The sequence below is a fragment of the Sus scrofa genome, chromosome 3, assembly GCF_054392235.1.
Source record: "Sus scrofa isolate SSC_HxYL_T2T_F1_AM1 chromosome 3, Sscrofa_HxYL_maternal_Yorkshire_Landrace_v2.0, whole genome shotgun sequence".
In the NCBI taxonomy this organism is placed as follows: domain Eukaryota; kingdom Metazoa; phylum Chordata; class Mammalia; order Artiodactyla; family Suidae; genus Sus; species Sus scrofa.
The window spans coordinates 44949106-44965182 of NC_139385.1; the positions used below are offsets into that span (position 1 = coordinate 44949106).

A 16077-nucleotide genomic window follows, 5' to 3' on the forward strand; every position below is an offset into this window, starting at 1 on the left:
GGGCGGAGCTGTTTGGCGTCCGTTGGCCTCTCCTGGACACAGACCCAGTGCTGGGGTCAGGGGTGGGGGTGGAGGTGGAGGGGTGTGTGCTTGGGCCGTGTGCTGACGCCTGCTCGTCCATCCCCGCCCGCAGGACTACGATCTCTGCATCAACTGCTACAACACGAAGAGCCACACCCACAAGATGGTGAAGTGGGGGCTGGGCCTGGACGACGAGGGCAGCAGCCAGGGCGAGCCGCAGTCCAAGAGTCCCCAGGAGTCGCGGCGCCTGAGCATCCAGCGCTGCATCCAGTCCCTGGTGCACGCCTGCCAGTGCCGCAACGCCAACTGCTCGCTGCCGTCCTGCCAGAAGATGAAGCGGGTGGTGCAGCACACCAAGGGCTGCAAGCGCAAGACCAATGGCGGCTGCCCGGTGTGCAAGCAGCTCATTGCCCTCTGCTGCTACCACGCCAAACACTGCCAAGAAAACAAGTGCCCCGTGCCCTTCTGCCTCAACATCAAACACAAGCTCCGCCAGCAGCAGATCCAGCACCGCCTGCAGCAGGCCCAGCTCATGCGCCGGCGGATGGCCACCATGAACACCCGCAACGTGCCTCAGCAGAGCCTGCCATCCCCTACCTCAGCGCCGCCCGGGACCCCCACGCAGCAGCCCAGCACGCCCCAGACGCCGCAGCCCCCCGCCCAGCCCCAGCCCTCGCCTGTGAGCATGTCACCAGCCGGCTTCCCCAGCGTGGCCCGGACTCAGCCCCCCACGACGGTGTCCGCCGGGAAGCCCACCAGCCAGGTGCCGGCCCCGCCGCCCCCTGCCCAGCCCCCGCCCGCGGCAGTGGAGGCGGCCCGGCAGATCGAGCGCGAGGCCCAGCAGCAGCAGCACCTGTACCGGGTGAATATCAACAACGGCATGCCCCCGGGGCGCACGGGCATGGTGACCCCGGGCAGCCAGATGGCCCCCGTGGGCCTGAACGTTCCCCGGCCCAACCAGGTCAGCGGGCCCGTTGTGCCCAACCTGCCGCCTGGGCAATGGCAGCAGGCGCCCATTCCCCAGCAGCAGCCAATGCCAGGCATGCCCAGGCCCGTGATGTCCATGCCGGCCCAGCCGGCCGTGGCGGGGCCGCGGATGCCCAGCGTGCAGCCGCCCCGGAGCATCTCGCCTGGCGCCCTGCAGGACTTGCTGCGGACCCTGAAATCCCCCAGCTCCCCGCAGCAGCAGCAGCAGGTGCTCAACATCCTCAAGTCCAACCCTCAGCTGATGGCAGCTTTCATCAAACAGCGCACGGCCAAGTACGTGGCCAGTCAGCCCGGCCTCCAGGCCCAGCCCAGCCTCCAGGCGCAGCCTGGTCTGCAGCCCCAGCCCGGCCTGCACCAGCAGCCCGGCCTGCAGAACCTGAACGCCATGCAAGCTGGCGGGCCGAGGCCTGGGGTGCCTCCGCAGCAGCAGACGATGGGCGGCCTGAACCCCCAGGGCCAGGCCCTGAACATCATGAACCCGGGGCACAGCCCCAGCATGGCGAGTATGAACCCACAGTACCGAGAGATGCTGCGAAGGCAGCTCCTGCAGCAGCAGCAGCAGCAGCAGCAGCAGCAGCAGCAGCAGCAGGGCGGCGCTGGCATGGCCGGGGGCATGGCAGGGCACGGCCAGTTCCAGCAGCCTCAAGGACCGGGAGGCTACCCCCCAGCCATGCAGCAGCAGCGGATGCAGCAGCACCTCCCCATCCAGGGCGGCTCCATGGGCCAGATGGCGGCCCAGATGGGACAGCTCGGCCAGATGGGGCAGCCTGGGCTGGGCGCAGACAGCACCCCCAACATCCAGCAGGCCCTGCAGCAGCGGATCCTGCAGCAGCAGCAGATGAAGCAGCAGATCGGGTCCCCAGGCCAGCCGAACCCCATGAGCCCCCAGCAGCACATGCTCTCAGGACAGCCCCAGGCCTCGCACCTCCCCGGCCAGCAGATGGCCACGTCCCTCAGTAGCCAGGTGCGGTCTCCGGCCCCTGTCCAGTCTCCGCGGCCCCAGTCCCAGCCTCCACATTCCAGCCCGTCGCCACGGATACAGCCCCAGCCTTCACCACATCACGTGTCGCCCCAGACTGGTTCCCCCCACCCCGGACTGGCAGTCACCATGGCCAGCTCCATAGATCAGGGACACTTGGGGAACCCCGAACAGAGTGCAATGCTCCCCCAGCTGAACACCCCCAACAGGAGTGCGTTGTCCAGTGAGCTGTCCCTGGTCGGCGACACCACGGGAGACACCCTAGAAAAGTTTGTGGAGGGTTTGTAGCATTGTGAGAGCATCACCTTTGTTTTTGTTTTTGTTTTTGTTTTTCCCTTTCATGTTCTTGGACCTTTTGTACTGAAATCCAGGCATCTAGGCTCTTTTTATTCCTAGATGGAACTGCTACTTCCAAGCCATGGAAGGGTAGATTGCTGTTTAAAGAAACAATACAAAGAATATATTTTTTTGTTAAAAACCAGTTGATTTAAATATCTGGTCTCTCTCTCTCTCTCTCTCTTTCTCTCTCTTTCTGTTTTTGTTTTTTCGTTTTTGTTTTTTGTTTTGGGGGGAGGGGGGTTTTGTTTGGATTCTTTTTGTCGTCATTGCTGGTGACTCATGCCTTTTTTTAACGGGAAAAACAAGTTCATTATATTCATATTTTTTATTTGTATTTTCAAGACTTTAAACATTTATGTTTAAAAGTGAGAAAAATAATATTCAGAAACTGATTCCTGAAATAATGCAAGCTTATAATGTATCCCGATAACTTTCTGATGTTGCGGGAAGATTTTTTCTATAGTGAACTCTGTGGGCGTCCTCCAAGTATTACCCCTGGACAGCAGCGATTGGCTCCTGCGTGCACACACGTACACACCCACACACGTCTATCTATACATACTGGCTGAAGCCAAACTCTTGTCTTGCAGATGTAGAAATTGTTGCTTTGTTTCTCTGATAAAACTGGTTTTAGGCAAAAAATAGGGACGATCACTCTCTTAGACCCTGCTCATGTTCATAGAGAAGACGCGTTCTTTTCTTCCTTCTACGTGAAACTTGAAATGAGGAAAAGCAATTCTAGTGTAAATCATGCAAGCGCTATAATTACTATAAATAAGAAAATTGAAGAAGATTCAATCACTGTATAGAACGGTAAAGTACCAACTCATTTCTTATATCATATTGTTAAATAAACTGTGTGCAACAGACAAGAAGGGTGGTCCTTGAATTCGTGTACATGGTATTAACACTTCGTGTTCGGGGTCTTTTGTTATGAAGATGCTGTTTTCAACATTGTATTTGGACTATGCATGTGTTTTTTTTTCCCCATTGTATATAAAGTACCGCTTAAAATTGATATAAATTACTGAAGTTTTTAACATGTATTCTGTTCTTTAAGATCCCTGTAAGAATGTTCAAGGTTTTTATTTATTTATATCTTTTTTTGGAGTCTGTTCTTTGTAAGACATGATTCTAGTCATTTGCTCACCGAAGAGAGGTGGGGGCCGTGGTCCCGGTGCCTGTGGGGGTGGCAGCTGGGCTCCAGCTGAGGCCTGGGAGGGGCCTCCTTGCCGCTCAAAGAGAACCTCACCCGGAGTCAGGGACGCCAGTGGGCCTGCAGCAGCGCTTTGTCTCCCGTCCACTCCCCGGCTTAGCCGCCACCCATCCCTACATACCAGTCCCAGGGTGCTCCGAGGACTGGCGGGGGTGCCTGGGTCGGTGGGGAGCCTGCTGCCACGGCCTCCGACCCTAGGCTGGGCAGATGCGGCCGCAGCCCCTCCTTTCCCACCTTCCCCTAGAAACAGGGAGGTGCTGCCCTGGGGGCCGCTGTGGGGAGGATGTGGGCCGCTGGCCACCGGCCCTGCTGTGATGAGAAGAGGCCTCCAGCTTTGACAACACTTGGAGGCGGCCGCCTGGTGCCACCCCTCCTCTCTCAGTCCCTTACTGGGGGTGACGCCAGGTCCCAAACGCTCTAAGAATCACCTCTGAGATGAGACCGCCGCCACCAGGAGCGCTGAAGTTCATGCTCTCGTCTGCGCACCGCTCCCAGGGCGCAGGCCACAGCGGGGGCCACAGCCAAGGGTTGTGGTTTGAAAATTAGAAATCGTGGCCCAGATTGCTTTCCTTTTGGCCCTGTATTCACAGAAATACTTTCAAAATAGTTGAATTGGGATCCTAAATTTGAGGAAACTCTTTCAAGAAATTAGGCACAGCCTCGCATCTCGTTTGACTTACAGATTCGTCCAGGTAAGACCACCATCTGCACCACCAACCAGCCCTCATCAGCGCCCCATCCCAAAAGGAGGCAGAGCTCTGCCCTCAGCCGGCCGCGTGCCATCTTTGCTCAGCGAGCTCGCATCCCACGTCCGTGACCCTTTTGCTGACTGCCTTCTGCACCTGTGCCCTGAGCTGAGCCCATGTTCAGACAAGAAGTGTAGGCGGCCCGGAGACCCAGAGAAGCAGCTCCAGGCCCACGCTGCAGACACACAGCCCTTTAACCTGGCCGGTGGGGAGTTTCTTTCAGGTCATCCTGGAATCCGGTAGCCTGCACCGGCCTCATCCTCTCTGATCCAGTGCCATCCAGATGCCAAAGGATTCGGCCAAGGGGGTGTGGTCTGGTTGCTAACCCGCCACTTGCCCCAAGGAATTTCCGTGAGAGCTGGAAAGCCCCACGAGGCATTTCACGTGCTGCCTGCTTAGGAAGAGAAGAAAAAAGTCCTTTATTTGTGATCAAAAAGAGGAAACTTGAAATGTGCTGGTGTTTATAATAAAAGCTGGTAAAACTGCTTGGATTCAAGGTGGTTCCAGTTGGCTAACGACCCTTAGAGCTTAGCAGTGAGATGAAGGGCCTCAGTTGATTGTGTCTAGCGCATGTGTTTGATGATGTTTTTGAGAATTTAGCATGTTAAAAACAGTTGGGGGGTTCTGCTGTGGCGCGATGGGATCGGCAGGGTCTCTGCAGCGCCGGGACACAGGTTCGATCCCTGGCCTGGCACAGCATTAAAAGGGTCAAACGTTTACCACTGCTGCGGTGAAAGTTGCCGGGCTCTGATTCCTGGGCCGCGACCTCCATATGCCACAGGCGGGAACACTTGGCTGCAGCTTCCGAGTCACACAGGTAAAGCATGTCTAAGACCTCAGGCTGAAGCCTTGTCACTCTCTTTATAAAGTGGAACGAAAGATTTCTGCAGTTCCTGTCATGGCGCAGTGGTTAATGAATCTGACTAGGAACCATGAGCTTGTGGGTTCGATCCCTGGCCTTGCTCAGTGGGTTAAGGATCCAGCGCTGCCGTGAACTGTGGTGTAGGTTGCAGATGCAGCTCGGATCCCGCGTTAGAGTGGCTCTGGTGTAGGCCAGCAGCTACAGCTCCGATTGGACCCCTAGCCTGGGAACCTCCATATGCCGCAGGTGTGGCCCTAGAAAAGGCAAAAAGACCAAAAAAAAAAAAAAAAGTGGAACCAAAGATTTCATTTGAGCCAAAAGTGCGCTTTCAGAGTTTCCATTGTGGCTCCGCAGGTTAAGAACCTGACTAGTATCCATAAGAATACGGGTTTGATCCCTGGCCCTGCTCAGTGGGTTAAGATTCCAGTGTTACCATGAGCTTCGGCCATAGGTCGCAGATGCAGCTCGGATCCTGTGTTGCTGTGGCTCTGGTGTAGGCCATTATCTGCAGCTCTGATTCAACCCCTTGTCTGGAAACTTCCCTATGCCACAGGTGCAGCCCTAATAAGGGGAAAAAAAATGGGCTTTTAGAACTTCATTAGAGGAGTTTCCATCGTGGTTCAGCAGAAACGAATCTGACTAGTATGCATGAGGATGCAAGTTTGATCCCTGGCCTCAGTGGATTAAGGATCCAGTGTTGCTGTGAACTGTGGTGTAGGCCTGCAGCTACAGCTCCGATTTGACCCCTAGCCTGGGAACCTCCATATACCCCAGGTGCGGCCCTTAAAAAAAAAAACCAAAAACCAAAAAACCTGCATTAGAGAGTTGCTCTAAAAAAAAGAAAAGAGCTGAGCATTGGGTAGCAGCCAGAGCATAACCAGGAAGTATGTTGCCCAAGGCCAGTGCTAGGAAGTAGCTGCTTCGTGTGTAGGTGAGCAGGAGCTCATAGGAATGGAGACAGTGCCCACCTGGGCTCCCAGAGCCATGCTGCACCTTCCCAGGGTATCCCAAGCTCGCTGCACCGCGTGACCCGGCTGTGATGTCTCTGCAAAGTCAAGAGTGGGAAATGGGTCAGGAGAGAGACAGCAGATGTGAGCAGCCAGGCTGCCAGAGAAAACTGAGGAACTGTGATGAGATGAGGGTGCAAAAGGCGCTTTCCTCAAGCTCATGCTCCTCACAGAGGACAGACTCGGATCCATGTGCTGAAATTACTTCACTGAACGCAAAATTCACAGGGCGCTCTCAGAAGAACTTGAGGAAGGCAGTGGTATAGACGTGAGGGGATTAGGAAGAGACCGGAGTCGGAGAGAGCAGGTCGTAGAAACCATGAGCCTGGGAGTTCCCTGGTGGCCTCGTGGTTAAGGATTCGGTGTTGTTACTGCTGTGGTGCAGGTGCGGTCCCTGGCCTGGGAACTTGTGTATGCGGCGGGAGTGGCAAAGCAAACCGTGGGCCTGAGAACCCAGGGGGTGGGGAAGTCAGGGCACAGGGCCTTGGCCTTGGCCTCGAGCCAGCTCCTCTGCTTCCCGCCCTCGGAAAAGGCAGGGCTGACCCCTCCACCCAGCCATAGGTGGGAGGACAGAGGCACCGTGGGCCGCCGGCCCCGAGCCACACTACCCTTTTCAAAAGGAGCTTTTCCTCCCAGCCTTGAAAACCATCCTCCATGCCTGCTTCCCTCTTAATCCACAGCATCACAAGAACCTACTTGGGGGTACCACGGCGAAGTGGGGTGTTGCAGTCCATCACAGCCCTTCAGATGCTGCAAACGGTATGAAGTAATTAGGTCCTTACAAAGGACGGTGTGGGCCTCGGCCTGCCTGTGGCTGGTGCTCACTGGTTCACTTCGGCATCAGGAAAGAAGTGTTGCCTGCGGGTCAGTGGGTGTAGATGAGCCCAGCCCTCTGCCTGCCCAATGCCTACAAAGGGCGTAATGACGGAGATGGGATTTACTTACTGCCTGATCGGAAGCCCATAGCTCTGGGCCAGCAACAAGGATGCCTCTCAGAAACGAATGATTTTCAGAGTTCCTGTTGTAGCTCAGTGAGTTAACCCAACTGTGTGTCCGTGAGGATGTGGGTTTGATCCCTGGTCCTGCCCAGTGGATTAAGGATCCAGCATTGCCGTGAGCTGTGGGGCAGATCACAAGAGGAGCTCAGATCCCGCGTTGCTGTGGCTATGGTGTAGGCCGGCAGCTGCAGCTCCAATTCGACCCCTAGCCTGGGAACGTCCATATGCCACAGAAAAATAAATATACAGACATCCCAATGACAGGGATCCAATAGGGGTCCTCAAGGGAGATGGTGATGTTTGGGGAATGTCACAAGCGAGGTGAGGCCCCTTTGTCCCCAAGTCCTTCAGGAGAACGTCCAGAGAGGACATCCTTGCAAAGGATGGTGCGGGGGTACCTGTGCCTCCACCACCAACCCTTCCTTGTCCCCTCCGACCCCACACAGGGCCCTCACGTCCAAGCCACAGAAGAGGAGGGTTGCTTCCTGTGCTGCTGCTGGGAAGTAGGGGAAGGGAGATGGAGAAAGGGGCAGGGAAGCAAGGGGGCTGTGGGGACCGTGCAGGCGGCACTCAGAGCTCACAGGAGTCCAGTAGCCAGAACTGGGGTCACCAGTGAGAGCAAGGCCTCCACAGGCCAGAGCACAGTGGACTCTCAGGCCCCCAGGGAGGCCGCTTCTCACTGTTCCCAACCTCTAGACACTTGAGTTCTGATCTCTGGTTTCCTGGGTGGGAAGTCTCAAGTGCCAGAAGGGGCAGGAAACACATGAATGTCTGACCCAAGGCCTCTTCCCTCTGGAACAGCAGCATCTGTCCCCTGATGCACACCTGTTGCTTCTCGCTGAACTCCAGACAAGCAGCGAGTCTGTCCACTCCGCAAGTGCTGGTTGATGGGTCTCTAAGCAGTGACACTCAGTCCCTGGAGGAGCCAATTGACAGGTGAGTCCTGAAGGAAGGTACGAGGGCTCAAAGCTGGAGCCCCGCACCCTTCCCCTCCTATTTCCGTCTCCCCAAGCAACTCCCTGCCAGCCTCCATGAAGTCAACTGAAGTACATCCGCATCTAATCATTCTTTCCCCACTTCCATTTTCCTTCTCTGCACGGGGGCCGAAATCTGCTCATGACCCGCTCCAGACCAGCTTGGATCCCTGGGCACTTTAAAAAGTCCCAGTTCCTGGCTACCAGAGGACGCACCATCACACACTTCTGTGGCTGAGGATATATCTCTGAAGGGCACAGGCCAAGACAGGACAAAAGGCCCTGGTGGGTGTGGCTGGAACCTAATAGATTTGCCCCCCGCAGAGCCTGGGTTTCACTTGCCTTGGTGGAGCCCGTCCCTGCTTAACTGAAGCCACCGTCTGTCTCTCTCCTCCCTTTACCAAATACCACCTCCCTGTCCTGAAATCAAAGGGCTCCCCAAGCTAGATCTATTGCCCTGTAAACCAATATATCATGTCCTACAAATGAGATGATTTCCTGAGTGAAGCGGTCAACCAACGAAATGTGAGGCTGAGACCCCTCAACTCAGTGACATCCTAGGAACACTCTGCCTGGCACTAGCTCAGCGAGTCTGGAGTGAGGGAGGAAGAAAACTGGGGGTCAGGTTATGCAGGGCTTGGAGGTTATGCAAAGCAGAAGGGGTTTGGAAGTGACTATGCAGGGAAACCATTGGAGGACCCTGATTGAGGAGTCTATGTATGATCAGCTGCTGTGTGGAGCATGGGGGCCAGACAGGAGGCTGCTGGGGTCTTCCAGGTGAGAGAACTCCTGCCCTTCCATTCCCATCTTCCCACTTCGTGTATGTTCCCCTTCTCAGTTGCTTGAGCCTGTAACTTGCGGATCAGCCTTGACAACTTCCACCTGAAAGTGTTCCCCGACATCCCCTCCCTGCGGCCCCAGATACGTCCAGACCCCACCGGGGAACACTCTCCCGGCTTCTGTTCTTTGCAGACCTTGTCAAAAATCTCAACCCGTTTTTCTGCAATTATTTGATCGTGGCAGCGAGTCTTCAGTCTCATAATCTTCTGGGGAGCCGCCTGAGCCCTACTTTGGTGCTGGAGAATATGCATTTTACGTGGTCTGCAACTCTATGAGAAAGGAAGCTGATGGTTGGAGTCCCCAACCAGAGTCTTACCTCCAGGAAGGCGAGAGAATTGTAATGAATGAATAAGCCCAGTTTTGCTGGTGGGCGTTGGCGCCAGAGTTTTGGGAGAGACAAGTCAAGCCTGAAACTCTCCCTTTTACTCTTTGTAGCTATTTGGCCTGCCCTGGTTTGGTTGGAAGAGACTGACTTTCAGCAGTCCGGACCGGTGGCCCGTGACTTATAAAGACCCCAGGGATGTGAGCTGCTTCTGCCCCATCGCCGTCTTTTCAAACTCTCTACCGTGGAGGCGAACGTCTGCCCCATTTCTGGGATGGACAAACCGAGACTTATGGGCAGACGAGGGCCGCCCGGCGGCCCCGGGCGCACAGTCGTCGCCCTTGATAACGCGACACAAGGTCACGGAGGTCCCGCCCCCAGGCCCGACTGTCCCGGCGGCGCAGGCCGACCGCTCCCGCTCCAGGCGAGCCCCGCCCACCCGCCGGCGCAGGCCGCAGACCGGGCAGCCGGGCGCGCGCCGTGACGTCGGCGCGCCGCGCCGGAGCAGGCCCTGCCCTGACCCCGCCCCCCTCTCTGGAAGGCCGACATGGCGCGCGAGCTGCGGACGCTGTTGCTGTGGGGCCACCGCCTGCGGGCGCCGGCGCTGGCTGCCGCCCGGGGAGGTGAGAGCGGCTGTGCAGGGCTGGTGGAGAGCGAGCGGGGACGGGGACGCGCAGAGCTCCCGGGGGCCCGAACCCCTTTTCTCCGTGGGAGGCGCGGTGACGGAACCTCCTCGCGCAGCGGCGGATATTCTGCGGTGTACGCGCTCTAGCGTGGTGAGCGGCTAACGCTGAGCGCCCTGGGGTCACCTGGCTGGGTCCAGCGCCGGGCTGCAGGGGTTCCCCGGAGGTCACGGGGTTGAACCCGGGCCCGCGTGACTGCAGCAGCGGGTTCTTCCCAACGGGCTCCTCGGGCCGGATTGAGGCGGAGGGACCGCGGTCTCCTCGCTCGCGGAGCCGAAGGCGCTTTCAGGGGATTGTGTGCGCTGGGAACGGGCTTCCCCAGGGTGATTACTTAAGTACCTTAGTTGCGCTCTTATTCCTCCCCTCCGCCCAAGTTGATTTATGCACGAGTAACGCATAAGCCCCCTTGGTCAGTCCTTCATTCGACACAAATCGGAATGCCCAGTGGGCCCAGCGCGGCACGCGGCCGCGAAACCCACAGAACCGGCACCTTGGCCTTCGTGCAGCCCGTGGACTTGGGGTTGTTGACCGCCGTATCCCCAGGGCCTGGAATTGGTAGGTGCTCAAGTAAATGTTGAAAAGAAAGAACGACCGCTGTCTGTCCTCACTCCCCGCTCGGAAGTAACCACCGGTGAGAACGTCTTGGCGTTCCTTCCAGGCTTTCCACACGCAGTTGCTGATGTACGGAAATAGATACGTCGAACAGTTTTTGCGTAAAAAGGCCTAAACCATATATACACTGTGCTGCGGGTTTGTTTTGTTTTGTTTTGTTTTTTAAAGCTCCAGATTGGCTTAGACATCTTTTCGTGTCAGCATGCACCGGTCTATGCCTTTACAGTGATATTACAGAATTAGAATTTTAGAATTGATGGTGTGGAGCTAGTGTGTGCTTGAAATGGTGGTTGATTTTGCTAAACTGCTGTTCAAGAAGTCAGGCTTTATCAATTTATAGTCTCATTGGCAGGGAATGAGACTACCTATGTCAAGGCATCTTTTCCAACACTGGATGTTAAATCTTTTCCAAACTGATGGTTTATAAACTACCTTGTTTAACTTACATTTGCATGGATACTAGTAATGTTTTCATTTGTTTAATGGCTGATATTCTTTGAATTTCCTCTTCATATCTTTCACATTTTTCTCTGTTATCTGAGTTTTAAATTTTGGCGTGGTCTGTTTAAACAATGATTCTTTAAAAATAACATGCAGAGTTCCAGCTGCGGCTCAGTGGGTTGAGGGTCCGGTTTTGCTGCAGCTGTGGCATAGATCATAGCTCCGGCTGGGATTCCATCCCTGGCCTGGGAACTTCCATGTGCCACGGGGGGTGGGGGGGGAGCCAAAAAAAGAAAATTTTTTTTTTTTCAGTAAAATAAAAGGACATGCATTAACAAATGTTTGTAGATTATTGTTACTTGTATCTAACATCTTCCTTCCTTTTTGGATTTGTTTTCTGTTTTTACCAGAGTACACTCTTGTGTTAGTTCTGCAGAAGTCAGTGTGTTGAAAATTTTCTAAGCCCCATATGTCTAAAAATTTTTTTGTTTTGCCCTCATACTTGTAAAGTAGTTGGGCGGGTTCTGGTATTCCAGGTCAAAGTCATTTTCCTTTACTACAAATAGTGCTGTTGTCTTCTACCATCCTCTGTACAGGTGAGCAGTCATATCAACTTGATTCTTGTGTTTTTGTAGCTGACTTGTTTTCCCCCCCCCAGAGGTTCAGATTCTTTTCTCTCTCTCTTTTTTTTTGGCAGCCCTGGGGCATATTGAGTTCCTGGGCCAGGAATCAGATCCCAGCCCCGGTTGGTACCTATGCCTCTACGACGCCAGATGCTTTAACTCACGGTGCAGGGCCAGGGATCAAACCAGTGTCTAGTGCTGTAGACATGCCGTCAATCTCTTTTCGCCCCAATGAGTACTCCAAGATTCTTTTTTTTTTTTTAAGGGTCACAGGTGTGGCATATGGAAGTTCCCAGGTTAGAGGTCGAATTGGAGCTACAGCTGCCAGCCTACACCATAGTAATGCCAGGTCCAAAGCCACATCTGTAACCTACACCATAGCTCATGGCAATGCTCATAACCCACTGAGCAAGGCCAGGGATCGAGCCCACATTCTCATGGATACTAGTCGGATTCATTTCCACTTCGCCCCGACCATGTATGTTTGTAATTCAATCTTTGTTCCATTTAAAGATACCTCAGTTTTCAGCTCAGCCAATTTTTGTTGTTTCTTTATCTCTTTCCCTTAATAATCTGTGTGCTCTACTTCTGCAGCTTCTCTCACAGAGATTCAAGCATTCTTTTGCTTGCACCTGAGATACAGAACCTGTTCTTGAAAACCTTCTAACTGCAGATGGTCTTGTCGTTGCCACTTGTGTGGATAAGTGTAAAATTACAGTTGTTTGGATGGATGGAGTGATGCGTGCATCTAGCCAAGGAACTGTCTCTCATACAGTGCGGGGAAGAGACTGTGATTGTAGGAGAACTCACCTATATGAAAATTCAGAATTCACCTGTATTTTTTTCCTCATTTCCTGGGAAGATACTGTCCAGTTTTAGCGTGTGCCTGGCTTCACATTGAGGATTCCAACCTCCTGTTACCACCATCCTAGTACCGCTTGCACTTAGGATGTCTCTGTGAGGTGTGGGATAGAGTCTCTGATTGTGGACTTGTTATTTTGTACTTTTGCTTATTTCTTGCTTTATTCAACCAAGATAATGCCCTCTGGGACTTCAAAGATGATGTGGCCCTGCTGTCGGGGTCATAGGTTAGTGGGAGCTCCTGGCTGCCAGCTGGCCTCTCGGCCACACTGGAGGCATGTGCGGTGTATCAGAGAAAGCAGAAGCACGGGGTTGACTGTTGCTGAGGTTTCACAGAAGACAGGATACATGTGCAGGTCTTCAAAATATTAGGTGCAGGGGAAGAAGATGCCTCGAATGATTTGGTTTGACAGGAAACTAGGAGTAATAGGGGAGTGAGGGTGGATGAGGCTAAAAATTATGTCTTTTCTCTTGTGTTAGATGTGAACTTGTGGGTAGAGCCATCGTGTCTTTCTGTAGTCAGAATGGTCACAGTGCCGGCCCTGGGCCAGAGTTGGGAGAAGCCAACATCGGTCACTGGAAGGACCACTTGCACCTGACTTTACATGCCCTCCGGACCTGGTGGCACATTACAGATCATACGTCTTTGTGAATCTTTTTTTGTCTTTTTAGGGCCGCAGGTGTGGCATATGAAAGTTCCCAGGCTAGAGGTTGACTCGGAGCCACATCTGCAACCCACATCACAGCTCACGGCAGTGAGGCCTTAACCCACTGAGTGAGGCCAGGGATTGAACCTGCGTCCTTATGGATACTAGTTGGGTTTGTTACAGCTGAGCCATGACAGGAACTCCACACTCAGTTTTGATACAGAACACCTGCCTTTTACTAGGAAGCTCCTGTATGCTTAGTGCACACGTAGACTTCCCCAAAGTTCTGTGGTGTTTGGTAAGGGTGGATTTCAAGGTGTGTTTGGTATGGCTGTTTATTTCTGCTGAGGCCACTAAGAATTAGTGAAAGTTGGAGTTTGAAAAACCAGTGTCTGCTTCCGGGCATTATTTCCACCTGCTTTTTGGTGTCCAAAGATCAGGTGATTTAAATACATGGGTGTAACTAATTTTGAAAGAATGGGTCAGTTATTTAGCAACCATATAATCAGGACCTATGATTAGCTTTGGGCCAGCAATGAGGAAACCTCTCAGGAACTTTGTTGATTCTCAGAGTGCTCAGCAGGTTGAGAATCTGACTAGTATCCATGAGGATGCTGGTTAATCCCTGGCCTCGTTTAGTGAGTTAAGGATCCAGCATTGCTGCAAGCTGCAGCATAGGTTGCAGATGCCCCCAAGATTTGGCGTTGCTATAGCTGTATGCTGTGGGTTCGGCCCTGACAACAACAACAACAATGACAACGAATTATGATTAGACAAGTTCCTGCTGTAGCATAAGGGGTAAAGATCTGGTGTGGGCACTGGCTGCAGCTTCGGCTCAGATTGGATCTCTGGCTTGGAGACTTCCATATGCTACTGGTATGGCTGAAAAAGGAGGGGGGGAATGTGATTAGAATATTAAAAATTGGGGTTCCTGCTGTGGTGCAAAGGATCGGTGGTGTCTTTGCAGTGCCTGGATGCATGTTCAGTCCTCAGACTGGCACAGTGGGTTAAAGAATCTGCAGCTCAGATCTGATCCCTGGCCCAGGAACTCCATATGGTACAAGTAGCCAAAAAGAGAAAAAAAAGAATATTAAAACTTAATTTTGCATGGAGTTCCCTTCGTGGCTCAGCAGAAACGAATCTGACTAGCATCCATAAGGACGCAGTTTTCATCCCTGGCCTCGCTCAGTGGGTTAACGATCCTGAGTTGCTGTGAGGTGTGGTATAGGTTGCAGACGCAGCTCAGATCTGCTGTGGCTGTGGCTGTGGCATAGGCTAGCAGCTACAGCTCTGATTTGACCCCTAGCCTAGGAACCTCCATATGCCACAGGTGTGCCCAAAAAAGACCAAAAAAAAGTAAATAAATAAATTTGTAATTCCCATCATGGCTCAGCAGTAATGAACCAGGCTAGTATCCATGAGGATGTTGTGGGTTTGATCCCTGGCCTTGCTCTGCTCAATGGGTTAAGGATCTGGTGTTGCCATGAGCCACGGTGTAGGTGGCAGATTCAGCTCAGATCCCATGTTGCTGTGGTTGTGGTGTAGGCTGGCAGTTACAGCTCTGATTCGACCCCTAGCCTGGGAATTTCCATATGCTCTGGGCACAGCCCTAAAAAAAAAAAAAAAAAAAAAAAAAAATTAAATAATTTTGAGGTAGCCAAAATTAATACTATATTTTATTTTACTTTTTTGCCACCCCATGGCATAATGGCATTCCTGGGTCAGGGATCAAATCTGAGCTGTAGTTGTGACCTAAGCCGCTGTTGCAGCAACACTGCAACACTTAAGCCACTTGAACCTGTGTCCCAGTGCTCTTAAGATACTGCTGATCCTGTTGTGCCACAGTAGGAACTCTGAATGCTATATTTTAAAGGAACAGACTATATAGCAATACTGTTAAGTACAAAATAAAACAGCTTTCTATCCTGATCTGTTTCTGGTTTTTGCCAGTACCATACTGTTTTGATGATTGTGGCTTTGTAGTATTATCTGAGGTCAGGGAGCCTGATTCCTCCAGCTCCATTTTTCTTTCTCAGGATGGCTTTGGCTCTTCTGAGTCTTTTGTGCTTCCAAACAAACTTTAAAATATTTTCTTCTGGAGTTCCCATCGTGGCATAGCAGAAACAAATCTGACTAGGAACCATGAGGTTGCAGGTTCGATCCCTGGCCTTGCTCGATCTGGTGTTGCCATGAGCTGTGGTATAGGTCGAAGACATGGCTCGGCTCTGGCGTTGCTGTGGCTGTGGCATAGGCCGGCAGTAACAGCTCCAGTTAGACCCCTAGCCTGGGAACCTCCATATGCGTGTTGGTGCAGCCCTAAAAAGGCAAAAAGACAAAAAATAATAATAAAAAAAGTATTTTCTTCTTTGGGAGTTCCCATCGTGGCACTGTGGAAACAAATCTGCCTAGGAACCATGAGGTTGCGGGTTCGATCTCTCATCTTGCTCAGTGGGTTAGGATCCAGCATTACCATGAGCTGTGGTATAGGTTGCAAACACAGCTCAGATCCCACGTTGCTGTGGCTGTGGTGTAGGCCGGCAGCTGTAACTCAGATTTGACCCCTAGCCTTGGAAACTCCATATGCCATGGGTGCACCCCCAAAAGATAAAAAGCAAAACATTTTTTTCTTCTAGTTCTGTGGAAGATGCCATTGGTAATGTGATAGGGATTGCATTGAATCTGTAGATTGCCTTGGGTGGTGTAGTCATTTTGACAATATTGATTCTGCCCATCCAGGAACATGGTATTATCTTTCCATCTGTTTGTATCACCTTTGATTTCTTTCATCAGCACCTTATACTTTTCAGAGTACAGGCCTTTTTTCTTTTTAAGTAGGTTTATTCCTAGGTATTTTATTCATTTTGATGCAGTAGTAAATGGGATTGTTTCCCTAATTTCTCTTTCTGATCTTTCATTGTT

General features: G+C 52.6%; 2 protein-coding genes and 1 long non-coding RNA gene across 15 annotated transcripts in view; 2 read left to right on the forward strand and 1 right to left on the reverse strand.

Annotated features, from left to right (window-relative positions):
- The window catches only part of CREBBP (CREB binding protein), a 141837-nt gene extending 138471 nt beyond the window's left edge, over nt 1–3366 (forward strand). For both annotated transcript variants that reach the window (XM_005662184.4, XM_085017781.1), the window contains one exon: nt 134–3366. In XM_005662184.4, the coding sequence (XP_005662241.2) occupies nt 134–2275 (2142 nt within the window). In that variant the 3' untranslated portion in view covers nt 2276–3366. The remainder of the gene's footprint in view (nt 1–133) is intronic.
- Nucleotides 2642–9752, reverse strand: LOC102160050 (uncharacterized). Of its 4 annotated transcripts, none has more exons than XR_014840956.1 (5): nt 9286–9752; nt 7981–8071; nt 7103–7275; nt 6854–7015; nt 2642–4682 (listed from the first exon to the last, which is right to left on the reverse strand). It is a non-coding gene; the product is annotated as an uncharacterized LOC102160050 (long non-coding RNA). The 4 variants fall into 4 exon arrangements; XR_014840957.1 differs by lacking the exon at nt 2642–4682 and adding an exon at nt 6119–6195; XR_014840958.1 differs by lacking the exon at nt 6854–7015.
- A 73-nt stretch (nt 9753–9825) lies between these two features.
- Nucleotides 9826–16077, forward strand: part of TRAP1 (TNF receptor associated protein 1) — a 57621-nt gene continuing 51369 nt past the window's right edge. For 4 of the 9 annotated variants that reach the window (XM_085015612.1, XM_085015614.1, XM_085015613.1 and 1 more), the window contains exon 1: nt 9829–9914. Coding sequence is in view for 4 of the 9 variants with exons in the window: in XM_085015608.1 (XP_084871734.1) it covers nt 9839–9914 (76 nt within the window). In the remaining 5 variants the exon portion in view is untranslated. 9 annotated transcript variants of the gene reach the window in all.